Here is a 27,485-nt window from a genome sequence, read left to right as displayed (position 1 = left end):
ATCAACAATCCCCTTGTGCATGTATAAAGAGAAAAGATCAAAAGCAGTAACTGATATTTTTCCTTCCAGTGTTAATTAGTAATTAAAAATCTTGGATTCATTAGTACCTATTCTGAAATAGTTTGATTTTTTTTTCTTGTGGAGGAAGCGGATGTTACACAGACAAACCCTGCAACAGAAATCATGAAAATTAACCACCTTGGAAACTGCTTGTTTTCATCACAGTTTAAAAAAGGGACTTCATTACTTCCTTTTGAGTAAGTATCTTCCTGAAAGACCTCAGCTTTCATTTGGTCAGAGTCACATGACATGCATATGCAGCAGTTGCATGAATTGCATTATTCTACTGGCCAAGTGGCATTTTTTCCTCTACCATGGTTCACATACGTCTGATGATTTTAAGTAGAAATATAAATATGTGAATCAGTTCTTTGGTAAAGTACAGAAGTTGACAGTTCACATTATTTGGATTGACTGCAAGTTCCAAAGAAAAATTAACTCCCTGTGATTTGTAGGGGTGGGGGAAAACCTTGTCATTGTTTCAAAACCAGTATATTAAATGAGTGTCCCTTTATGGATTTCAAGCGTCTTCCATTTGTAATTTACTTGCTGTCTTCAGAATTGATTCCATTTTTGCTTGCATTATTACAGTTGAATATTTCCTGCATACAAGGTAATCATCAATATAGCAGCAAACCCTGTTAGTAAACCGGCATTCTGAATAAGGAAGAATGTGAGATCCATCTTTCTTCCTGTCACTTTCTCTCTCAGCATATCATTCATCTCTGGGAACTAGAAAAAAAAGTAATATTTTAAAGTAAGTATTGCCATCTTGTGGTAGCATGTATAACTTAAGGCATTCAGAATTGAAGTATATTGCTGCTTTGGACTGAATTGTAGAACTAATGGAGGGTAAAGGAAGTCATAAGACTAGGTCACCCTAGTTTCCCTGAAAAACACTTTACCAGCAACAGAAAACTGAAATGGTGTTCTGTTCACCTCTGTTGCAATCCTGCCTGGTTGGCTCTCATGCAAGTTTCCCTTTTTTTACTTCAGGAATCTCCTAGGATCCATTTCTTGTACCGTATGTTGCTAATAGCAGTGCCCTTATATTGCTAAATATTGCACTGTTTCCTTCACTGATGTGGACAGAGAAATACTTTTTCAGGAAATGGTAGATTAGAATTCTTTTGCTTTATCACTCAATAGAAGAAGTGAACCTGAAAACAAGGACAACTCCTCAGAAATAAGAAGCCTTTTACAAATGAAAGGTCTGGTTGACCAATTAGTTAGTAGTAAAGCAAGGAAGTAGGAACAAGGCTGCTGTGAAACTAATGGTAACATATATCCCATCTTCATTCAGAAATATGCACTTAAAGGGCAACATAGTACCAATGAATGACTTATCTACTTTCAACTGCTGAGGCAAAGATACTTCTTCAGAGAGACAATGGTGACAGATGAACACTTGTGATAAAGTCCCAATTAACATGGGGTGATCCAGGGTAACGTTTGCAGCAGATAAAGCTATAAAACTGCAGTTAACACTCACAAATGTACTCAAATAGGCTTTAAACTATCTTGCTTGTGTGCTGACAGTAATATCACCAGAACAGAACAGAGACTGTAAATTTCAGTGTTAGTTCAGAAACCTTTAGGCTGCATGACTCAGAAGCTGCATCTCACTTTGATCTCACAAGGCAAGAAACAACTATTGAAGGCAATGCAATTCTCAAAGAACAGACTAAGTTTAGTGGGGAAGTGGCCAAACCTTCTCTGAAGTCATTCTAGAACTCTGTAATTCTCTTGCACAAGAGGCAAGGACAACAACAAACCAGATCAACTTCATGCCATAGAGCAAAGCTCACTTACGCTCAACACACCTCAGCGTACACATTCTCACACGCCCACAGCCTTACATGCAGCATTCTTACTGACAGAGGCTGAATGAACTGTGGCTCAAATTGAAGGAAAGAAAAGCAGAAATGACATTCTTGTTAATCCTACCTGCTTCTGGACAAGCAGTCCAGAAGTGTGTGAAAATCATAAGAGAAAGTGGAAAATCAGATCTCTGTACAGAGCACCTGCATACCCTATTTCAGATTCTCAGGGGGGAGAAATTTTCAGATAGGTAAATGATACAATCCGAAACCTAGAAAAAGAGAGGTAGAGACAGAGATACAGAAAGAGAAGACAGAACAACAGATATGAAGAAAAGAATGTTATCTATTTTAATAGATTTAATAATAACAATTGTAAATTGAGCCATTCTAGATTTATGCCATGAGTTCTACCCCTCATTACTGATTGCACTACTACCCATAATACAAGAGTGCAACTAAATGAAAAGCATTAGCAATAAGGTACTGCAAACTTGTAAAGGAAACTATTTATGTGTGTTCATTTAATTCTAACAAGATTACTTATGAATTACTGATGATTACTTCGATATTATCACCCAAACCATAATAGGAATTAATGTAATAGTTATTATATAAAAGTATACAGTTCTTAACTGTATGTAGAATCAAACTGGGGCCTAAAATCTTTTCAAATTCAAGTCTCACTCTTGTGGTGCTACACTCAAGTAGATTCTCATGCAGCAAATACGAATGCTTTTGAAGAAACATCTGTTCTTGCAATGTTTGAATTAGAGATAATAAATATTTCTTCCATTTGGAAATAAAGCATCATCATAAGAGGGACTTGTGTAATACTAGTGCCTTCCTATGAATCTAGATTTTTATATCCTAACATCTAAATCTGATCTGGATTTCAGACTTTTTGATTTATCTCTTCTGGTAACACTTAAAAAAGTCAATTTTAGATGGACTGTTTTGAACAGAGATCAGCACAACTTTTTCAGTCTGAGCCAAGAAACTTGGGCTGCCACTATTCAGCTTAATCCACAACAGAATTTAAATTAGTTTTTTCACCTGAACAACCCCCAAGTTATCAACTTTGGTTATACAGTATATTTCATTCAACACAGAAATAAAAATTTAGTTTTGTTTACTATATTCTTTTTGCTTTTCTTTTAAAAGGTAGTTTAAATAAAGAATCAGATGTTTCATTTAAAAATAGTATGAAATGCTTTGGCATTTCACCTCAGAATGCTGAAACAAAGCATTTAAACACATTCACAGAAGGGCTTTTTGATGTAACCAGCCCAAATTCATGAAGAGCTCCTCTCTCTTCAAAACACACTAATATGACCATCCTAAGTCAATGAAAGGTTTTCATTAAAGTTAAAATTGGTGATTTAGCATTAAATAAGTAGAGGACTCCGGCAGGAGAGGAACAAAATACTAAACCCCACTGAAGAGACTGCTAGTGCAACCTTTATTTTCTTGCAGAAAATTAAGCAACTGAAAATGAAATTGTTTCTCACCATATCTGCAAGAGAGATGTACAGGAACATTCCACCAGCTATGGCAAAGATGATGTTAGGAGCAAAATTGTTGCCTACTAATATACCAAAAGCCATCCCAATGTAACAGGAGCATGCAGACAGAAAGTTGAAAAACAGAGCCTGCCGGGTACTCATTCCTGCATTAAGCAGGATGACAAAATCCCCTAAGAAAAGAGAAAACAGCAAATGATACCGTGATTATTTTTTAATTTCAAAGAATGTCTGAACATGTGATTTGTATGCAAGTTATAATCCACAATTACATTGCTTCATTCAAGTGAAAAGTATTTCCTTTCAATGCTAAGGTAACTGAAATATTATAAAACAAGTAGATGATACACAGCAATGCTAAGAGTGTAGGAACACAGAACCATCCCTAGTCTGTGAAGTCAAATAAAAAAATAAATAAATAAAAATGAAGACAACAGTGCACTCCTAGGAAGACATGTTTGAACAGAGTAATTAATACCTCTCTAATGCATATTTCCAGCTTCCATTCACCTGTACTTAGAAACTTCCTGTGCTAGACGCGCATTTTGGTGTTCAGTAAGTTTTTGATGAATATTTCTTCAATTAATTTATATAAACATTCTTTCAAATCTGTGCCAACTTTTGGCAACCTCAAACTCCTGCAACAGCGATTTCCACAGTTAATAGGCTGAATGAAGTTCCTTACCCAGTTCATGAGGAAACTCTTCACATAAGATGGCTACGGAGGTACTAAGTCCTTGGAACAGAGACAAAGTGAAAGAAGCACCAATAGCCAAACCATCTATAAAATTATGTACAGCATCACTCAGTGTTATCATCCAAGCAATGGTTCCAATCTTTGACAGGGGGCGCCCATTGAGACATTTACACAAGCTGCCTTGGGTTTCTTCTTCCTGAAGAAATAACATGACAAACAATTACCTAAAATATTAAGCTACCCAGAAAGAAGCCAGTGAATCACACCCCTGCCTTTGAATGAATGCAGCACATAAAGGTATTACTTACAGAGACCAAAACCCTTGATCCAAGAAGCAAAAGGTACAGGTAATAGCAGCAAATGTATTTTGTTTCACCAAGTTAACATGCAGTGCCCAATTCCCCTTCAGTTGACACAGAAAGCAATTCTGATCATAGGTGGTTGAAATGTGTCTCTGGACATGTTTCTCAGATTACAGAAAGTGTAAAGGATTGATATGGCTCCCTACAATCTCCTCAGCCACCTCTATTAAGCCTGCACAGAGGGAAGGGTCTGGATCACAGTGACTGACAACACCTACACTACCTACCTAAAGCAGAGCTCAACCAATTAACCACTGCCAGTGCCTCATGCTCTCAGATGCACAGACACCACAGTGACAGCCACCCACATATGATTCTAGACACACACCTAGATATGTCACAAATTTTATTTCTAATTCTGGGCAATGCTAGTCAAGTCCAGTCAATAATCTACAAAGTGTATGTTTAATAGAAACCGCAGTAGGCAATTCTGACTGTGTTAGCTGAAGGCTCAAGAGCTTAAAGCAACAAGCTATTATAAAACTTTAATGCACATGCACACCAGGCCTCTCAATATTTCCTCCCAGAAGTGGAAATAATTTATACATCTGGTGCCAAGAAGTAATGAAAAACTTCAAGCAGATAAAAAGAACTGATGTTTCAGTTGGGAGCACAAACTAATCTCCCTTAAAAAATTCCACATGATCCATTCCAAGTATTTCTTAATTTCTATATACACACATATATTGCAATTACATTACATTTTTAAGCATTATAGTATTTGCAAAAAATGGCTTGCATATAAGGCATTAACTAGTGCTTAGAACTGGAAAATATAAGCAGTAAAATATATCTGCGACTGTACATATACACATTTAAATACCTTTCCCCTCTCTTGCAGTGAAGCCCTATATGCCAATCACAAATTCCTTTGATTATGAAAGGACTGTAGAAAGATACTATTCCAATAATTTTTCCTTAATTATTAAAAAACATTTCACATTGTTTTAGTTTTTCTATGTCAAATGTAAATGCTACTGGGCAATTAATGTTCATGAGCTCAGCAAATGGAAATACATAAAAAGCGATTACAAAACCTTTAGTAACACGGCATACTTTGCTCACCAGGCTCTTATCTGACATACTATATTTGTATGTTGGAGCTGCCTTGGCACAGGACAGAAGTTCAGGTCAAGGATTTCCAAGTCAAACATCTATCATAATACCTGCAACTAGTAGCTAATAAAACCTTTGTGGATCAGTTCCACTACCACCATAAAGCACAGTTATAGCTTCTATTGAAAATAAAAACTGCTGAAATTCTACTTTTATAAAACAAAATGGCATTCAAAAATTGGGAGTTTCTCTGCTGATTCAGATACATAGGTTTTACACTTGTACTACATGTTTGCCTTCAGTTTTTGCAGAGTTTGCTCTCATAACCCATCTAACATACAGGCAACCCTGGCCTTTTGCAGGGAGGTGAGTAATTTTTACCTGTACTAATTCTGTTTGAGATGGGATAACTTCTGAATAATTACTCTCTCCCTTACTCCACAGAGGCAATTTGAGTTTTACTTCAAGAAAGAAATATTATAAAGCAAAGCATGGAAAATGTATTTATTAGGTAACCAGACAAAAAAAAGAAACATGATTATGATAAAATCCAAACGCAATTAGCCAAGTTCTTCCACCTATTTCTCCAGCTCCTTGAGATGAAGTTCTGCTCCCTGGTAACCATCCTTCAAGCTGCCTAAGAACTGATGAAAGTATCATTTCCTAGATAGTCCTGATTTCTGCCAAAAGCTCATCTTCTTTCATGGGGATGTTCCAAGCTTTACTAAGGAAAGCAAGTTTGAGTCAATGGACAGATTTTCATTTTGAATAAGTCATAAGATTTTCTACTAAAGAACCGCCTTGTTCTTTTTAGAAACAAAAAAGAAAAGGAAAACAAACAAACAAAAAAAACCACTGCAACTATTTTTTGATAAAGCAACAGCACTAAACTCAGGGGACCGTATTTTGAAAAGGCACACTAACACATAAAAAAGGTGTAAAATCATCTTTTTCTGCTGTAAAAGCTTTCTGTTACCAAAAAAATAAAAATAAATTAAAAAAATTATAAAAAAGATCCCTCCCAACAAATGCCAAGCACCTCTATGTCAAAGAAATGGTTTGTACAAGAAAACTTTACTAGGTTGAAAATTCCTAAAATAGTAATGAAAACAGTGAACAAGTAATACAACTGTGCAGAAATATCACTTGCACATATATGTTCACACTTGTGCCCATCTACACATGTTTTTTTGTTTGGGAACCTTCTGCATATTTACAGTTCTGTGAGGTCTGTAGAGGCATAAACCAACTTACACACAGAAGTAAATAAATGACCCATTTTCTGGTACTAATTACACAAGCGGGAAGTCCAATGAAAGGGCAAAGCATTAGGTATGTATGACAAAGAATAATTTGATCTCAAGGCTTTTTGGTGAAATAAATGATTTATAAATAACAAATACGCTGAACCTTCTATGCCTGTAAGAAGAAAACAAATATTGAATAAGACGATGCTATTAAGAATTAGCTGTTGAATGGATCGTGAATGGGACTGACTCCAGAAATTATCTGAGGTCCAGGGGTTTGGGGTTGTTCTGTCTGGGGAGTTTTTTTTTTTTTTTTTAAAGTAATGACCACTGCAATTATTTTAGGAAAACAATATTGACTTCTAAAAATTATCTCCTTAATCCAATCTTTCAAAATGCAGAAACAATTGTAGCTTTAAAATTAGGAATACAATTCTGAGAGCCTTCTGTAAGCTACCTAGCTGCAATTTACTGTCTAGCTTTGAAGTATAATAATTCTTACTTGTAATACATCTTAGATAATGTTTTGACTTTTTGTAAATTATATAAAGTCCAAGGACATTGCTCATCCAGGTTTAGATTATGAATTTCACTAGATCATGAATTCTACAGAGTAGATAAATGACTCTAAATACATATTCTTAATGTCAAGATCAGGCAGAATACTGATAAATTTACTTTACAAATACAGAAGATTGCAAAGCGAAAATGAACAATGTTTATCTCTGCTGGACTGCTCCCACTTTGTCATGATACTTTAGCAGAGGTCATAGCAGAGATGCCTACTACAGAGCTCTGGAACACACAGCTTGTCTATTAGGTCTGACTTAATAAATTAAGTGTAGTTCTGTATTATTTGTATCTCTATATTTTATTGTAAACCAAAGATATACTTGGTATTTTTGCTCTTCTGAACACAACTTTTTTTCTTTAAAAGCAATGGCCCCTTCTTTTTTCCTCAAACTTACAAAGGAAAGATACAGACGCTATCCTATTATCCTATCCCATGATATCTCATCAGGTTACTACTACTACATCCAACACATCTGTGAGTCTCTCAGCCATGGACCAGGACCCCAATCTATTAAAAGCTCTGCAGAGAAGAAAAAGTTAATACTCTGCAGAATGCAGTACCTTCCTGTATATAGCATATTCCTTCACAAAGGCAGAAGATCAAGCATTGAAATATAAGCTGTTTAAAAGAAGTGTCCTCTTCCTTCACAAAGGCAGAAGATTAAGCATTGAAATATAAGCTTTGTTTAAAACAAAGTGTCCTTTGGATATGCCCACAGGACCTAATAACAACTGTATTTACGCCCTGTAGGCAATGCCAAAGGGCATTTACAATGCCATTGTAAAATTTTACTAAGCAGCTCTAACCTGGTGTGCTTGGGGATGCAGATGTTTTCAGCCATTTGTCTCTGAAACAACTTTTCTCCAAGGTTACTATTTTCAAACCACTTTAATGTTGGGTAGGTAAGAATTTTAGGTCAACACAAAAGAGGTTGCTAAGGTTTCATTTCCTGCTGCAAGTGAAATTTAAAAGTATGCAACTAATTGAATATTTGCTCTGACGATCAGTCTGTTCAGGCATTAAAAGGGAAAAGATGGCTGGATCCCCAACAGATGAAAACAAATACCATACTTTGGCACAATCAGACACTTCGCTCTCTCTTTAAAGTCTACATGACTAGTTCTCCTGGCTGCACTCTGTTAACCCTCTCTAATAAGCTTTAGATGGCTAAGATCCGTTAAAAAACTATTACTTATATGTCAGCCTATGTCAAATGGATGACTCATAAACATCAAATGCCTGTAAAGCTTAATGCATAAACTACCTTTGAAACACTGATCTTAGCAGCTATGATCTGTATGCATATATGAAGGTGAAACATGAACTTTAGCAAGCAGATTCACCATGGCCAACACAGAGAAATGTAGACTAAATCGCCTTATACCAATCCAGTAACCCTCTTTCCATAGGAGAGTTCTTTCAGAGGAAGCCTAGTCTTGGTGTCTCCACTTGGGAACAAAATAAATAAATAGATAAATACTATTATTAATATAAAGCTATTAAATTCATGTCTTCTCTTGTCTGATATGCTGTGTTAAATTCTGGTAAAGCTTTTTCTTCCTAAAAAGGACAGAGACACCCCAGTGACAGTGGTGAAAATGACTGCAGGTATTTTCAATTAAAATCCTGAAAACACTGGAATCCAGTTCATTTAGAGACACGGCAAATGTACAAGATAATGAATGGCACTAAGAAGGTAAAATTTCAAAACTGACAGAAGAAAACGCAGTTCTGTACAACCCAATGGATACAATGGATAGAGCAGTCACTGTCTCAAGGGACTGTTGAGGTCAAGAACATAACAGTTAATACAAGTCCAGACACTGAGATGAGAAGCACAATGGTCTGTCCTCTGGACACAATTTCACAGCTGCCTAACAAAAATTCTAGTTTTGTCCAAGATACCCAGCATCATGCTCACTCCAACGGGATAAGGGCAGGGCAATTAATGGCCTCTTCTAGATAGGTTGCCCATGTGTTCTCTTGGAGCTTTTGCATTGAGAGAGATGGAGTAGCTGTAACTGGTAACTGGGCTCTTCTGGGAGCTCTTCAGCAAGGTATGCTAAATCTGTCAGGTGGACCTAGAGATTTTCTGTGAGGCAGGGAGCTAAGGGGCCTTGTTTTTCTCCTTTTCCCTCTCCTCTGCTTTCTCCCCTGCCAAGCCAATGCCAGCTGGCACACTGCAGGTTTCCACTTTCCACAAGGCAGTCTCATGGAGAACTGTGCAGACTTCCTCACGTACTGGTGCTGCAGCAGCTCCTAACTGCCCCACCATCTCCCAGCCATCCTGGCCCTTCCCAGCTCCCTGATGATTCTGAAGGTTGCGCTGGCCTCTTGCAGTCTTCTGGGAGGAGAAAAAGTAATGATGGCTTTTCACTGCTGCCTCCCACACCAACAGCAGACTATCTGCTACAGCATTACAGGATGCTTAAAGCTCCCTACAGTTAAGAAAACATTAAGAATCAATAGGGTCACCTGCAACTCCACCAGCACATTTCCAGAAAACAGCAAGGTAGGAGTACCACCAGAAGTTCTGCCATGAAACTCTGTTTTATACAACTTGGATCCAGCAAGTTACCTAAGTTTTAATTAAGCTTATATTATAGCTCATCCTCTCCACAAGCTGCCACTGTGTTACCAGCAGAACCACTGTTGACCAGAATTGACCTGAAAATTTTAGAAACTCTCATATTATTATTTCCCTTTTAGTGCCCATACAATTTTAATTATTAAACATGCCTTTAAAATGCCCAGTATCCCACAGTATCTGCCATGCTCCATGACACTTCTGAAAATAAAGTTTTGGTACATTAGACTGTACCAAATGCTTTGTGAGCCTGCAATGGTCAATGCAGAACTGACAAAACTCTCCCCCAGATTCTCTCTCAGTTGTTCTTGAGGCCTTCCTCCTGCTTCCTCCCCTGCTTCTCACCGATACCTCCCCTCTCCCAAACAACCTACTGAGTGAAGAACATGGGTGGTAGAACAGAAAGTTCTACTTTGAAAAGTCTATTTTTGTCATCAAGTATTTGTTTCTAAGTAATCCTCTCTTTTTTAAATAAAAAGGCAGTACTGTCCTCTGTACAGAAAGAAGAGAGTTGAGAAGCATATCAACTGTCTCCTCCTGCCTCCGTTTTCTTTTCAGACAGAAGGAGGTCAAATATGTATTATGAAAACAAAGAAATACAGAGAATAAATTTAGAAGAAAAGAATACTTAAAATCAGAAAGAATGGTTGCTGTCTCAGCATATTACCCCCATGATTCCCAATGTATCCAAATATACTGGACTAGCACCAAGTAGTACTCACAATGTACAGTACAACTGTAATTGTATCTGTTCCCATTATTAATTGTTGTTTCAGAAGAACTAGGTTCTCAGACTTGTAGTTTCATGTTGACAGGATTACAGTATGAATCATGCAATATCTAGAATGTGTTATCACTCTTCAAACAGAAGTATCAAATCACAATTAACTAAATTAATTGATTAGATATTTACCTATGTCCTACCCACCCTGACATTGATATATACTAGCTCTTTTTGGTGGCTACCAACACAAAACATTATTCAGCTTTTGCCAAAACTCCCCATTTTGTCATAAGGCTCAAGTGAGTTACAACCTAGAAGCTTACAAAAACCTGACAAGAGTAACAGAAGTTGATAACAAGGTTTCCCCTTGTACATACTTATGTATGCAATTATTATTAACAATAAAATAAATAAGAAAAAACAGACAATTTTCATACCTGTGCTGAGACCACACTAACGCTGTCAAAACCAAGATTTCCATTACTCTCTACGACGGCTGAATTTGCATAACATGTCACCCCATTGCTGGATGCTGGTGGTTTGGGTGGACTAGTCTTATCCTGAGGATGATTCTGTTCACCATTTTCAAAGTCACTGTGGCCAGTCTAAGTGAAAAATAGATAAATAGGCAGCTAATTAAACAAAAGCAAGATAACAAATATAAGAAAATACAGACAAAAATAGCAGGTGGCATCATAGTTATCCTGTCATCCTTTCTACACTTTGTAAACATTTAAATAAGCAGTCCATGGAGACTGAAATCCAAACTTACTTAACTCCCTAACTTATCTCTAAGTTTTTATAATTTATCTCTTACTTTTAGTTAATCAGCATATATATGTGAATTTTTTATTCTTATACCTGAATATCTGTCCATGAGTGATCCAAACAACATTTACTAGCTATGAATAATGTAATATGATTGTCAAATAGAGATCATTGCCTCTTTCTCAACTGTCCCAAAAAATAAAGGGAAATAAATTCATTCTTTTTTTTTCTTTTTGGTGTAATTATTACTAACAAGGGAAAAATTAATCTTCGTAATCTTCAGTATCAGCAAATTCTTGGGATAGGTGATCGTAACTGAGGACAGGGAGAAGAGGACTGTTTTCTTGACCAGACATGAGTAGAGAGGACCAAAAACAAAGTCTTAAGTCCTTCTTTGAGACAAATAAGTCTCACTCACGTGAGCACACCAAAAACACACACACTGACACGTGGGTAGAAACCCAAGCCCAACGCAATACGAACAACTGCAATGTCCTTAAAGCAAGTCTGAGTACCAGAGCATGGGGGAAACACAGAGGTAAATGTGAGATTCAAGTATTGCCAGCGCAGGCCAATTTCACTTTATAAACTGAATAAGAAAGTATACGTGTCACACTGATTTCTCCTGCTTAAGAGGGAGGCTCCAGAAGCAGAACTCCATTCTCTTCAGCTTTTATGCATTTCTACTTTTTCTTGATGTGTTTAGCTAGTAGGACAAAGACTTGGCCCTTGAGAGCAGCTATATGCCAGCAACAGGAGACCGCACTTGCATCATCTGGATTCCATTCCCAGCTCTACTTGTAACTGCCTGAAAAAAAGTGAAATTGCTTCCCCTCTCCATACTGATTTTAAACAGATACTTTGGAAGACTTCTGAGAGGCTGAAATCCTTGGACAAAACAAAAAAAGAAAAAATCTCTAAATTTTATTAAGCTATCAATATTTCAGAAAATATAATAGCAACTTTAAGATGAGGCTCATACAGTTAGTAATACCCTTTGTTACCTGATTATAGATCTTCAAAATCACTTTAAGAATCCTTTCCACAAAGAAGAGAATATAGAATCCACCAAACACCGCAACTGCTTTCTCAATGTAGTTATCTACTTTGGGGTCAAACCCAAATGCCTACCGGTGAAGATAAAAACAATGGAGGTTAGTCAATAATCTTAGTATCTTTCAAAAAAACCATACTCCTCTAAAATACAGACTGTTTCCCTACCACCCATGAGTTTCAATGAGCCTGAATCTATCAAAGATGATGACCTTCTTAGATTTTTTAATTTGGATTCAATCTCAACCATGTTTTAATACAGTAGAATTTTACATGCAGAACCTATCAACTAATTGCAAAACAAAGATGTCTGACCTATAGCCCATTGAAGTCCACTTGAATCTTACCCAATGCATTTCTCCCCTTGTCTTGAGGCAGAATAGCCCTCAGTCTTTCTCATGTTACAGCTACATACAATTCTTGATAGCTCTGCTCATCCTTTCAGAAGGAAAGTGAGGGTGGCAAGTTGCACTGACAGACAACCGCAACTCTTTAGTGATTACAACCACACTGAGAACCCCACTGCAGCATGCCTCTAAAATTAACACACTTTAGAAATTAGTATGGAAAACAAATAATGATTTTCCTTGCTTACCTCTGGAATGAGCTGGAAAACAGCATTAGAAAAGAGAGTGCCAATGGCCAAGCCCACAAAGTAGGTTAAAATCTTGGGGAAATATGACTTCTTTAAGAGAGGAGTTAAAACCAATCCCAGAAGCGATGCCAGGTTAATCAGAGTCACAGCCAGGAACCCAAATCCCCAAACTGTGAATGAACAAGCAGAAACAAACATTTTAGTAAAATCTCCACTTCAGGCTGCTTGTAATTTTTCACAAATTCATGGAAACATTCCATTTTACAAGTTCATGGAATTGTGGGAAAAAATAGAATGGTTCCCTACCTAGAATTAGACTTTACAAATAGAAAAATCTTAAAATACACAGTTATTTAAAATAAATATCCACTAACAGAAAGGAAATGAAATGCTAGAAATGTTGTCTGGGACTACCATGCTAAAAACTGAAGCTGTGCTAGTTAATAACTGGGACATCCTAAAAGCTGCTAGCATAAACCAGCTTTTTCTGAAGTCAGTGAAGAGTTTAAACTGAGGCTTAGACCAACAGTCAATGTACCTACAGTACAGGTTCAAGACACAAATTCTTACTAGTTCCAGGTTTAGATCCAGCTATCATTTACTACTACAACTCCAACAAAGAAAGCCTGTTGTTTTGGCTATGCTACACCTAATAATTCTTCCTGATAAAGATGACTCAAATCATCACGAGGTGATAACTTTCTGTTCCTAATTCCCCTACTCCTCCAATTGTTCAAGTACTTCTGCTTGCTGCAAACACTGCCTCAGATTTTCAGAGTACAGACACCACAACTCATACAAAGCCATGCCATGAGTATTCTGGAGTATGAATTACAGTATATAAGTTCTTTTTTTTTTCTTATTCATAAGAAAAACTTATTCAGAAAGTTTTGCTTCTATGCATGCCAACTTTTTCACCCCCCAGTAACATCTGAGGCCCTTGAGCGTACACATCAGAACAGCTTGGTGCAGTTCAGAAAGCAGCACCAACAAAATGGCCTCATTACAAGCTTTACAATATGTATATTGAGAAGTTACTAGAAATTCCTCTCTGCATAGCAGAAATAGATACAAACAGATCAGATCAAACCATTGTCTACAGCCCGATTTTCCTACACCAAAATGCAGCAAACACACACTAGACCAAATTCCTAACCTGCAGCCAGGATGAATACTGAATACAGTTTGTTTGCACAGTGTCACAGTTTTTATATGTAATGGTTTTTACAAGCTGTCAAGAATATAAAGCATTAGAAACATTTAAAATATTTGCAAAAGGTAAGTCAATGCCATTAGAATGTTCACTTGTCTTTTTTGAGAGAGAGACAGAGAGACAGAGAGAGAGAGAGAGAGAATCTCACAATACTAGATATGGCTAGATTCACTAGGCTAAATAGGAGCTTCATTTCCTGTATATTTTTTTTCCACTTATTAAAACAAATAGCAATTAAGCTTGTAAATATCTTTGTGTAATCAGGTCTATGATAATCAAATGAGATTCCACTGCCATCCTGACACACAAATGGTGGTTTGCACAATTAGAGATTACTACAAAAGCAAGAATCTCTTTCTGCTTAGCATGCAATCAACTCCTACCCATTATTTTGTGCACACTACAAATTTTAAATTGAATTAACAAAATATAAAACCCATTTACCACATATGAAGTAATTTGGGAAGGCAAACTAAATACTTCAGCAGACACAAGATTAGAACAAATTTCAAAAATTGTCATAAAAACAAACTAGTACTAACTACTTTTTACAACAAAGGACAAATAGGATAAATTCACAAATGTATGTGCACTATTTTAAAAGATGAAAATGGTAAGGAACATGGAAGTTAAAAGCAAATGTAAAAAGAAGAGGTTATTGCCAAATTCTGAGAGCAGTTATCACTCCCGTAGATGCCTTATTAATGAATCGTCTAACATTCAAACTGATACTCTTTGTTCACAATAAAAAGCTTACTGGGACACTTAACTTGAAATAGATATTATAAATCATACAACTATCATCACTGTATATGATTAATGCTATGGTAGATATGTCAGTGTACTAAAGAACTTGTGTTTGCAACTGGGGACATATTCTAATCCACTGTATGTAGTATCGTCTTTCATCACAAAAAAAATTTAAAAGCAAAAGCCTTTCTCCTTCCTGTTTTACCTGACATTGTAGCAAAAGATAGATGGGGTTTTATTTTTAAAATTCTGGCTCAGATTTGGATGGCCCAAATCCCTTGGGATTTTTATATATTGATGTTTTATTTCCATTTTACTCACCCAAAATGGATAAACAATTTAAATAAGTGATTAAATAACAGCAGACAATAGAAGAAAGAATGAATTAAATATTAGCTATCTGAGGCATTCCACAAATCCTGCAATAAGCCTAATTTAAAGCTAATGAATTTTTTAAGAAAAAAAGATCTCAGATTTTTCTTATGTATTTTCCAGGAAGGTACTCTTGGGCCTTGTGACATGCTTTTCTTTAAGTTCATAGGGACCTGAAGTATAATTAGAAAGAAAAAAAAAAATCTCATAATTACACAATTACAGGAACTGGTACTTCAAGAAAAACACCATAAGCTGCAAAACAAGTTAGAAAACTATGAGATAATCAACAGTACCAAAGTTACTGTATTAGGCACTGTATTTCACAGAATGGGTAAGGTTGGAAGGGACCTCTGGAGATCATCTAATCCAACCTCCCTGCTCAAGCAGGGTCACCTAGAGCGTATCACACAGGATTGCATCCAGGTGGGTTTTGAGTATCTCCAGAGAAGGAGACTTCACAGCCTCTCTGGGTAACCTGTTTCAGTGCTCTGTCACAATCATATTTCACAATGTCATGTATGCACCACTCTTAAAAGTGGTTTTATTTACTCAGACTTCATCCAAACTAAACTCTTCCCGAGTCCACAAAGCCCAGCTAGTTGCCTAGTCTGACTTCATGCATCAGAGCAGACAGAGCATTCTGCTTAGGACACACAAGTCTCTTCCCCAATGACTGGTGGCACAGACAGCTTCAGCCAATGACCATTATTCTTTCTGTCCCTAGAACAGTGGCCCCAAAGAAACTTCCAAGATGCCTACAGCCATGAGAAATCCAAAATACAAAACAGCAGGAAAGCAATTACAATGCTCTCCTCCAAATATCATGGCTTAGCATTGTTCCATAAAAAGGGGAGCCACTGCTCTGGACCTTCCTGAGGCAGGCTCCTCATGAGCCTAATCCTGAGATGAAAAGGAATTCAGGGGGTGAAAATATTTCTGTATGTCTTGGACAGAAGGAATAGCACTGGGCCTTACTGGCTATTCAGTGCAGCTCTATACCCCATACCTTTCAGAGGAGCAAGAAAGGGAAGGGCATGAGCAGGTCCCTAAGGTCAGCTAGGTTAGATAGTAAATATACAGACACTAAGCAAAATTGACATGTTGTATGCTTCATTTTAACTTTTACTCTGTTTCTGCAGCACAATTTTTTTATTGCAAGTAGCTGCTCCGTAAAGCCTACTGTACTGATTTGCTCTGTATGTCTCGTCTATTCTTATTTTGGAGATTGAGATATTCTTAAGTACATAGGCGTCCCTGGGCACAAAATTCACATAAGCATACCTGGAAACATACAGAGAGGATTTTCTATCACAGGGCTGGTAATTGAAATCAGCTGGTCTCAATGTTGCCCAAGCACAGATTTGTTTTGTGAAGGGGTGAGAAAGGATCAGTAGAAAGATACCTCTGCATTAGTGGACCTTTCTGTGACATGTAGTGGCACCTCTACTTACCACTATGTATTATAGCCCACAAACTTATGGTTTAAAATACCCTAAACAGGGCCTCACAGTTTTCCTGCACTGCACCAAGGGAGGGGCAAGGAGAAGGCTGCCTTCCTTATCTGGCTACTGGACATTGCTTCTGAGCCAGCAGGATAAAAGAAAAATAGGAGGAATGGTTTAAATAGCTTTAGAGGTCAACTAGGGGCCAAACTTTCCATGAACAACCTACTTTCAGTTTTTGATCTACTTCTTAGTAGATACTTTAGTAGTCACCAACCAAAGAAAAAAAAAGTTATGGTCTTCTTGATCATCTGTGCCCTCACATTTTGTAAGCAGTCTAAAACAAGCATGGTAAATTGATGCTGTGGATTCAATGATTAGTTAAATATAATTGTAATTATTTACAGGCATATCTAGGTTTTAGGAAGTATCTAGAGTTCTTAATAAATACTACCACGTTACATTAATCGTAATGTTATCAATACTAATATTTGACAAGATATGAAAAAACACTGCTTTACTTCTGCTAATATGTACTACCACCAGCCTGATACAGGGTGCCATTCATACGCAACTTCCTTTGGTACCAGTAGAAATTCTGAGCATTAAGATGCAAAGGATCAGAGGAAGGGTTTAAAAGAGCTTTCTAAAATAATTCTGCATATTGCTTGTTTCTTCCATTCCAATTTTTATGTACAAAGGAAAGATGAGTTCCAAACAAGGCCAGTTAGATGGGCAAGTGCCTCATGAAATTAATAGCATATTTCTCTAGAGTATAATGATTGTTACATCTAATGGTAATAGCTTTTTCATCCAGTAACAGTTATAAAATGAGATACACAATAGAAAGCAGCTATCTGTGGCCCTTCCACTAATTCTTTTATTCAAGCTAACAATATGACAAGAATGACAAGGATAGGACCCACAGTCAGTGAGATAGAAGCTAACATGGCCACATTAGTCTGTACCTGGACAAGTCAAATAAAGTCTTCTTTATTGTTTAATACAGCTCATAGTTGGTTTTGGCTTAGACTCAACCTGCAAGACATCAGCAAGGAACGTTCCATCTGCATCCAAGACCAAGATACATGTTGAATTGCTGCTCAGTTTCCTGTATTAATTCTAGCTTGGAGTTGAAGAAATAGAGAGATAAAGATGTGGGGTTTCTGATAAATTATCTGGGCAGACCTTTTCTGAACAAAATACAGACAACATCTAGAGACAATGGTCAAAGATACGAGTACTTCCAATTCCAATATATTAACACTTATATGTCTCCCTGTTCAGTTCGGTGCACTAATGATCTGATCTAACGCAAAACTGAGGCTCATTTCTTTACACAGTTGCCTTTAGTCTGAGCAGATGAACAATACTGACTGGGAAAACAACTTTCTCTTTTCTAAAACCTACACAGCCAACGGCTATACAGGCACCAAAGACTTCGATCAGCAAAGTACAGGAATTCGGTTCAAAAAGTGTATATGAGTGGCATGAAATACTACTTCTTTCTGCTTAACACTACACATTCTGCTTCACTACTATTACAGTAACTTTTACTACCCATTAGCATCTCATAGCCATCAATAAGAACACAGAATTCTTCTGTAGCTTATATGCCTAAATAGCGTCTGAATTCATCAGTTAAAATTATCTGCAGTCACAAAACGACAAGAAGATAAAAGGTAAGAATAAGATCCAGCAATTACTTACTAAAGCAGTTACACATCTAGGCCCTTGATCCTTCCAATACTACAGGCCACAGTTTTAGATCTATTTAGGTAGTGTAATTTCTATTCAGAAATGTAAAATTGTAAACCTTGGCTCCTCTGACATCTCAACTTATAAATTTATTTAAGTCCCTGGGAACCATGAATTAATTTTAAATAGAAAGCCAAGTATGTAGGTTTTTGCACATTTGCAGCAAGTGATTTCATTAACCAGCTGTTTCTTTCCTACCCTGTATTTTTACTGAACTGTACATTTCTGTGCACTGTAAATACAGAAATAATAATGAGAAAAATAGCAGGAAGGAAGATTAAATGAAATTAAAGAGGCTGCTTAGCCTTACGAGAATGCTCCATGCAGACAGTGGGCATGGAAGATGATATGAAGGCAAGAGTTGGAGTTTGAAATAAATTTGAGTATTTTCCTCAGTAAAACAGGCCACTAGCTCCCTTGGTTTCCTGAATCCCATCTACAAAAAGTTCTACTCTAATGTAGTCTTCTGGTAATTTTAGCTTGAGATGCTCAGATGCAAGTACATCCTGCTACGGCTGATTTTCCTCTGCAAACCACTTGCACAGCCTTCCTTTACCTACTTCCATCCTTTGTTCTATTAACCAGCTATTAGTGAGAGTCTTTATGCCTCAGGGCACAAATCATTATCCAGCAAAAAAGGTCAAAAAAACTCTCCCTTCTATAGGCAAATTATTGCATGACATCCTCCTGGAGGGTTCATTTGCTTTTCTCTAAAGCATTTTTTATACATCATTGTCAAGAGACAGGATATATATTAGACAGTTTATTCATCTGAAAAGCCACCATAATTTTATACTCCCACTTTACAATTATATTCTCCTAAACAAAAGGCATTCCTATTATCTATAGATAAATGCTCACAATTCATCTGAGAAAACTCCATTCTAATCCCAATATTAATGAAATATTAACTAACCTTGTAAAGATTGTGGTTTAGATGTATCCACAAAGTCTTCCTGATGATCACATGGGTGAAAAATGAGCTGTTGCAAAACAGCAGGACATATCGTGGAGAAACTTGAATTTGATACTTGACTGTTGTTCGGTATCCCATGCAGAGAAAAGATTTCCTCACCAGTCAAGCACTGGAACAAAAATGTATTTTGTCAACTTAATATATTAATGCAAAAGAGAAAAAAAAATACCATATTTTAATATGCGTTACCTCATATTTTAAATAACTCAGTAACTTCAAAAGAAGCGTACACACAATTTGTATGCTGGGCCTAACAGTACTGTGTTAGCTCAATGTGAAGTGAAAGGAATTCAAAGTATCTTAAGCAAGCTACGTTCAGAAATCAATGAAACGTTTTAAATTGACATTTGAGAATCTTATGACATACAAACTAGGCCAGTTAAATCTCATTATATATTTGGAAAAATAGCTTCACAATAAATAAAATCATAAGTAGTTATAAAAAAAAAATTTAAGAATAGAGTAGATACACTTAAAATTCAGCGACAGAGTGAGAAGATGATTGGTAATTCAGCAACTATTTATTCATGTAAGTGACCGCTTTACTTCACACCTCTGCTTCATATTTATCTCCCCAAATTAGCAGTTTCAGAACGGTCCAAAAGTTAGCAACATCCGATGTTTTTCATTAACTTCATAGCAATAACTGTTAACAGCAAACATTACTTTGCAAAACCATGCCATAGTCCAATGAGACAAATTCTTATTTGGATCTTCATTTTGCCCTTAGCACAGGACACAATAGTACCTTGGATCAAGGATAAAAGTACTTAGCAGTCTAAATCAAACCAGAGCAGTGCTGGTTGTTCTTAGTTACTTTCACCCAGAAAGATAAAAGACAAATTCTGTGTGTGTGCATGTATGTGTACATATGTATATCTCATATTTTTATATGAAATATTCCACACCACTACTATCTTAAGTCTTTTGCCGAATGCTTCCTGTTTATTCACATCCATGATTTCCTACAACAATCAATAAGAAAACTGTTCTTTTTGGAGGGAAAAACAAAAATGTTTTGTCTTGCTGACTGTAAAATAACCACATGCCAAGGCTGAGTATGAAGGCAAAAAAATTGAAGTGTTTTCTCTTTACATGAGACTAAGTTAGCACATAACACTCCCTATAGCAAACCTCAGTGTGGTTCCAAAAGTAAAGTACTGGAAGCCTTAACAAAATAAAAACGGTCACTCTCTGCTCTTTTCAGTTTTGCTAGCTTCAGATTCCATAGTTCTTTTCTAATAAATCAAGATGATTATTTATAAATCAAATTCCTTCCATAGATAATTGAAAGCAACCACAGGTCATTTACTTCAATACAGCTATTTCCATTTCCATTAATAAATACTTTTTCTCATGTTGTTCAAAAGGCAAAAACTTTACATCGTTTGAAAGTGACTGTTTTTCATTTAATTTGAAGGAAGAGAATCTTCAGATCAATTCAAGTGACTTCAAACAAATTACACCCAGAATTTTTTCGTCCTATCTCTAACAAGTTTGAATTTAAATGTAAGCCTAGAATCTGTTGAAGCCAACAGAGCTTGAAGAGTCAAACATATATTTAATTCCTGAACTGAGGTCCACAAGCCATGTACATATACTTTGATCTTTCGATGTCAGTGATAATGTCCCAGTCTCACCTTTAAAATAAACATAGCTTGTTAATAGAAAACATTTTTCATTTTAAAGCATGTTGCTCCATTTAATCTCAATGGAAGTATTTTAGAAAGACAGTCTTTTACAGCCTAATACACAAACTCTACAGTTTTCTAAAGTGGTTCTGCTTCTAATCATTCTACTGTTAACTCTGCAGTATGAAATAACGCAAATTATGTCACAAATGTTTCCAGTATGAAAAAAGAGATGACCTTTGCGGTCTAAAGCAATAGCTCCTATAGTGTGCTTCTTGTATTACTGGCTCTACTGGCTCACAGAACCATTTCTGCAAGCCTGCATTGAACAGCCTTTTAAAAAAAAAAAAAAAAAAAAAAAAAAAAAGCTACCCTACCACTTCTGGGAAATATAGATTACTAGTATTTTAAATACTAATATACTAGGATTAATATTATAAGAACATGATTATGACATCCTATATAATCTCATGGGTTTGTAATAGGAAAAATAGATTTTTAGTAAATTTTGCTCTATTTTTCAAAATGCAAGGCAACATGTAGTAAATAAGAGACCCAGATTATGCATTGAAAATATTAATCAGCCACAGTATGTATTAAGTACATGTTAAGTAAACTTGAGGTTTGTAACTTTAGCTACATGCAAAACAAATAAGCAAGAAATCCCACCGAACAAGAGCTCTTTCACATGAGAACAAAACCCAGCATTTTATTTCATTATTATTAATATTTATTTTGATCAAAGACAGCCATTTCATCCTCACAGTAACTTATACAGGCTTTCACCCTCACAGTAACTTATACAGGCATCCTTGAGCTAAAACAAGCTTATATTAGTTTATCTGTACAATTAAAGGATTAATTAAAAGATTAAACCTATTGGAAAGTTTGAATCAGAGCAACCCATGCTGCACCCTGCAAAACTCCATGTTTATCTTTGGAGGATAAATACATTGACAATTGCACTGCTGTAAAGACATAAGCTGTTTATTTTGCAAGACGGACAGGTGATCTCAGCAGAAAGGTGATTTAGCCTCATGGAACAGGGGACTGAGAAGGACCTCCTGGGTCAACAAGTCTGCCGTTATGTCTGTCTACTGCTCTTCAGATAGCCTTGTCACAGTGCTCAGGTGAGGGAACTGGCTGTAATGTGACTGTCCTCCAGCAACTAATGCACACTTACAAAGAAGATAGGACATAACTGATCATGTCCCTGAACTGTGAAAAAGTCATTAAAAATGACTACAGGGGATGTAAATCCACACAATTACACAGTGCTAAAAAAAAAAAAAAAAAAAAAAAGGCAACACATTCACATACACAATCTGATTATGAGTAACCTAGTTCATGTTTGCTTTCCTCCTGGTGAGCCTTTGCCAAAAATGATTGATTAGGATAGGATTTTTAAGAAAGTAAAGGAAATAAAGTGATACCCAACTATCTAGGGTCTCTTTACACTATTTTATCATTATAAATTAAAAGCACACTTCATCTCACCACATTATTTGAAGGAAATAATGGAATAATTGTTCAGACAACAGTAATGCAAAGATGCTTCTGACAGGAAAAATAACAAAACATGCTAAAATACCAAACAACTATATTTCATGTCTTGTAAATGTTTTGTTTCTCTTTCTGATCTTCTTTCATATTCTTATCTTTGTTCCACCTTTGTTTTATCTGTGGTGCTCCAGAAGTGAAGTGCTAAGATACTATTCTACAGTAACCTGCCACTAGTGGCATTGCAGTTGCTAGATGTTACCAAATTAAACACTAGTCTAGTGCACATAAGGGCTGATCAGAGCTGTAGGCCACCCAGTAGCAAAGCAGCGTATACCTGTCTGACTCATATTTTTAACTTAGACTGTGACTGGATACAGCAGAATAGACACAAGTGAGCAGTACATCTTCCAAAACTTATTAGTAACAAATTAAAGCATCTAATGATGATGAGGTGACTCAGAACAGGTGAGAATTGGGAGATGACCACACAGAAACCTTTAATAAGCAGCACTCCAGGAGAAAGAGTCAAATCAGATGAAGCTGCTTGAGTGCATTTGTGTACTTCAGTGACTTCGCACACATGCTGACACAGTCCAAGCAGCTGCTCATGCTTGGAGCTGAAAGCTGTCCATGAACAGTGACATTCACCAAGATATTCTAGAAGTAAAAATATAAGAGAACACAAGAGCCTATTTATCTTCTTACTGGCCACGCAAGTTCTGAGTATGGTTTGGGATCAAGACAATAACTCTGTCACTCTGTCAAGACCTTCACCCTTATTTTAAGAAGTTGGAACTAGTGAAAGCCTACAAACAACTGAATCAAAGTAGACTACTCTAGTTCTATTCTGTTCAAAACAGCAGAGTTACAGTTGTGTCTCATCTCTAGGTGAAAAGTAGTCTCCAATGTTATCTGAGCAGCAATATTATTAAAGATCTTAACTTTATTTTGTCCACGTTTTGTTTAAAAATAAAATATATTAAACAGATAGCATACTGTTATAACATAAAGGACTGTGCATGTATTTTTTCTTAGAAAAGTCAGAGAAAGAAATCAGTGTATGATATTAGCATCTATTGATTATTCCGAAGCATAGATAAAGGTAGCATTAACAAGCTTTATTTCTAATGCCCACTTACCTTCTAAGTATTCTTTGACAAAAACTTTTGAGCATATAGTTTTATCCTCCAACATACACACGTACAGCTATCATACTACTATGAATCCAATGAAATAAGATCATGTATAGTTCTGTGGTTTTACATCTGGTTGATAATGTAAAACATACAGTGACATGTATCCCTACTAGTAGGAATAATTTATGCAGGAATTTCATGGTAAAATGTGAAAAAACAGCAGTGAACAGTATTTGAATCTGTTCAGTTCTTACTGTGATAAGCCTTAGCTTATATATTAATTAAAAAAGAATAGAAATTCAAACATAAAATAAAAAAAGAATACGATAAAATACACAATAAAAGGAAAATAAAAGCAGCAGAAAATGGAGACAGTTAAAATTTCTGAAACTGCACAAAACATTTCATAATTCATTTTGCATATCTTAGGAAACAACAGTCTTCATGGACATTATATGGGGTAAGTTATCATAATTGCTTACAAAATTTCACACAAGTATATGTTCAGACACCATCACCCAGAAATTAAAGCACTTTTTCTTCTGCCTTATCTTTTCAAGTTAATCTGGTATCAAAGGAAAACAGAAGTCAAGCATCTCTCTTTTTCAGTTTATACACACCAAAACTTCCAATTATTTTATTTCATTTTATTTTTTTTAAGAAAATAGATCAGCTTCTGGTGGATCCTCTCCTGTGAGATTAATCACATTGCTGAAATTGTTATGTGAGCAAAGCATTAAAACTAAACACCAATACTAGGATAATAGTACAGAGATTGTTCCTTTCTGACAATTTTCAAGTGCTATAGCACCTGTCCCTGACAGATAGCTCTCTGCTAAAAATGACTCCCTCATATAATAATCAAAAGATGGCAGACTCGTTTGATAAAGCAAGAGTGTATTATCTTGGTTGGGAAAAGGTCTGGAGTCATCCCACTAGTTCTGGGCATTGGAGTTAGGAACTGAAAGTCTAAGATAACCCGTGTCTCCTCCTACAGTTTTATGCAGCTTCAGTGGATGATTCAGCCTACCTGAGAAAGACCTGAATCACTCTCCAGAGGTATTTATTTTCTTTCCTGGAGTATAGGTAGAGCTTAGGCCTCCAGTGCCTTACAAAGCTCAAAGTTAGATTAGGCCACTTCAGTTTTTTTCAGATTCCATGTCTTCTATCTTAATCAGCAGATGCTCTAAATTACGAACTTACATGGACAAAGAGTTACAATGTTTTCAAGTGATGACATACACTGTGGGCAAATGCCTGAGGTGTCTCATAGGAGTATGTACTTGTGGACAGCATTTGCCCAAAATCATTGGTTTGCCACATATAAGGGATCAAGGTCTAGGAGCAGCTGTTGAGTGCCTAAACAGTAGTAGCTGAGCAGCCATAAGACCAATTTCAAGAAGGAATTAAACTTCTCAATGTAAAAGAATACATATTTCAATATAGTACCTTAGATATTTTTCAAAAAGAACACAACTAAAACAGGCCCGTAAAAACATTTAACTATTTCAGCTAAACTTCAAACGACTTATGAGGAATATGCATCTATGGTAATAGATGGGAGGCAATAGATGGTAATGAAAGGGGAGGCATCACATTTTTTTCCTTCTTGTGGTGTATGCCAAAGCCTGTGTACGAGGGCTACGTGTTTTTGCAGAGCTAAAACCTGAAGGACTGAGGATTTTAGTCGTTTCCACACCCATTTAAAGAAAGCCTCTTTTCATAACCATATTCCATACTGCAAACTTGTATTTAGTGTATGTGGCTGAGAATGTTTATAACCTTAAAAAAAAAAAAGAGGGAGAGAGAGGGAAAAAAAAAAACAAAAACACAGACTGTGTTTTAACAGTATAACACTGCTCAATTTGAGAAATGTGAAATAGAAGCAGTGACTTTGTCAAATATTGACATGCTAGCACTGAATACTATGTTCATCTTAGTGGTATTAACTCCAAGTTAAACCTCTGCCCAGGATAAAGACATCAGAATTGTGCTCGAAGACAAATGGTGGCTGCAGACATTTCAAGGTTTCTCTACATTACAGAACAAGCTGAAAACAAACAAACAAAACTGTTCCAAATGCAAGAAAATTGTCTCAAGGTCTCTAGAAGCACATCTGTGCTGTATCTGATGGAGTTAAATCAAATTAGAGTGAAGTCATCCTTGTTTTCCTTTCATCTTCACGACTGACTTAACATTAAAAAATCTCCACTAGCCACAAGATTCTCCTTTACCATTTCATACCATTCTAAGGTACTAGAAAAAATATTAGATTATTGTAGACCTTAAAAGCAGCAATGCAGGCTTCATTTTTATTGAGTCACTGAACAGTGACAGCTATTCCAAAAACGTTTAGCCAATAAATTAAATAACATTTTAAACAGCTGGTAGCATATGCATTTAGGAGCATGTAGTTTATGCTCAATTTGAAGAAAAGATCCAAAAGTTTCTGGAAAAGTTTCTTTACACAAGCAGAGTTTTCTATAATCAACTGCTTGCTATATCACATGACAATTTTATTTTGTTTAAAGTCCCGAAGTTTTGTTTGCAGCTCTTGTGGAGAAAAGTTAGGAGATCCCCAGACGCTTTTTTGTTTTGGCCAGATGCTGTTTACCCAAGTGCCAGTTTAGGAGCCGAGCAGTGAACAGGCGGAGCTGATCCCCAGGCAGCCCCGTGCTCTGCGCGCAGTAGCTCACTGATGGATGGCGGCTCTCCCCTTCCGCGCTGCAGGCTGGTCCCACTGGGCTAGCACCTTTGCTCAGATCCCGGGCCCAGCGTCGCCGCAGACCTTTGCTCCCTCCTTCCCTCCCCGCTTTAACGACGGCAGCGGGATTTAAACAACATAGGAGCTCGGCACCCCTGCGCCTGAGCGCTGGCTTCCAGCGCGGCCCTCGCCGCCGCCGCGGAGCTGAGCAGACAAACCCGCCGCCCTCCCGCCGGGGCCACCACGGTACCTGGTTGTGGTGCAGGTGAGGCAGCGCCGGCGCGGCGCCCAGCGCCGGCGCGGCGCCCAGCTGCCGCAGCAGCGCGGAGAGCTGCCCAGTCGACAGGCTGTGGTTGGCCCCAAAGACGCGCAGCACATCGTCGGCGAAAGCGGCCGCCGCGGACGGGGGCATCTCTGGCCCCGCGGGACGCGGCGAGGATGGCTGAGCACGCAGCACCGCGCAGCACCTCACCGCGCCGTGCAGCCCCTCCGTACGGCCCTCGCGCCGTCGCCACCTCTGCCCACGCGCCCGGGACTCCACGGGGCGGGAGAGGCGCCTGGGCCGGCCCCTTCCCTCCCCTCGCCGCCCCGGGGGGCGTAGTGGGGAAACGGGGCGGGCGGGCCGTAAGCAAAGCCCCGACGCGGCAGCAACCCCCCCCCCCATCCCCGCCGGTCCTGCGAGGGCGCCTCCCCGCGGGAGGGCCGAGGCCGCTGCCACGGGTCAGGCTGCCCCCAGCGCACGAGTGCAGCCGAGAGCCGGCGAGGGGGCGGCCAAGCGGGCAGCGCCGCTCCCAGAGCGCCCCGCAAGCGGCCGCGTGCTCGCGAGCTGCTGCCGGCGCGCACTTGCCGCGCGCGGGCCGCCCCCGCCCCGACGCCGCCAAGCAGCGGCCCGCGCCCGCCCGCAGCCGCGGCGCCTGGACCCTGGAGCGAG

At 37.7% G+C, this 27,485-nt stretch overlaps 2 protein-coding genes across 2 annotated transcripts in view; both read right to left on the bottom strand.

The window, feature by feature from the left end:
* The window catches only part of MANBA (mannosidase beta), a 186,409-nt gene that overhangs the window by 12,011 nt on the left and 146,913 nt on the right, over positions 1-27,485 (bottom strand). The window lies entirely within an intron of this gene.
* Positions 17-26,966, bottom strand: SLC39A8 (solute carrier family 39 member 8). The gene is made up of 8 exons (XM_062574929.1): positions 26,805-26,966; positions 19,521-19,689; positions 13,067-13,236; positions 12,423-12,545; positions 11,088-11,255; positions 4,089-4,296; positions 3,392-3,576; positions 17-792 (listed from the first exon to the last, which is right to left on the bottom strand). The coding sequence occupies exons 1-8, from the start codon at positions 26,964-26,966 to the stop codon at positions 646-648; spliced, it is 1,332 nt and encodes a 443-aa protein (XP_062430913.1). The 3' UTR covers positions 17-645.

The sequence above is a fragment of the Rhea pennata genome, chromosome 4, assembly GCF_028389875.1.
Source record: "Rhea pennata isolate bPtePen1 chromosome 4, bPtePen1.pri, whole genome shotgun sequence".
Lineage (NCBI taxonomy): Eukaryota > Metazoa > Chordata > Aves > Rheiformes > Rheidae > Rhea > Rhea pennata.
The sequence above is the reverse complement of the archived record's forward strand: the minus strand, read 5'-3'. Positions and strand labels throughout refer to the sequence as shown.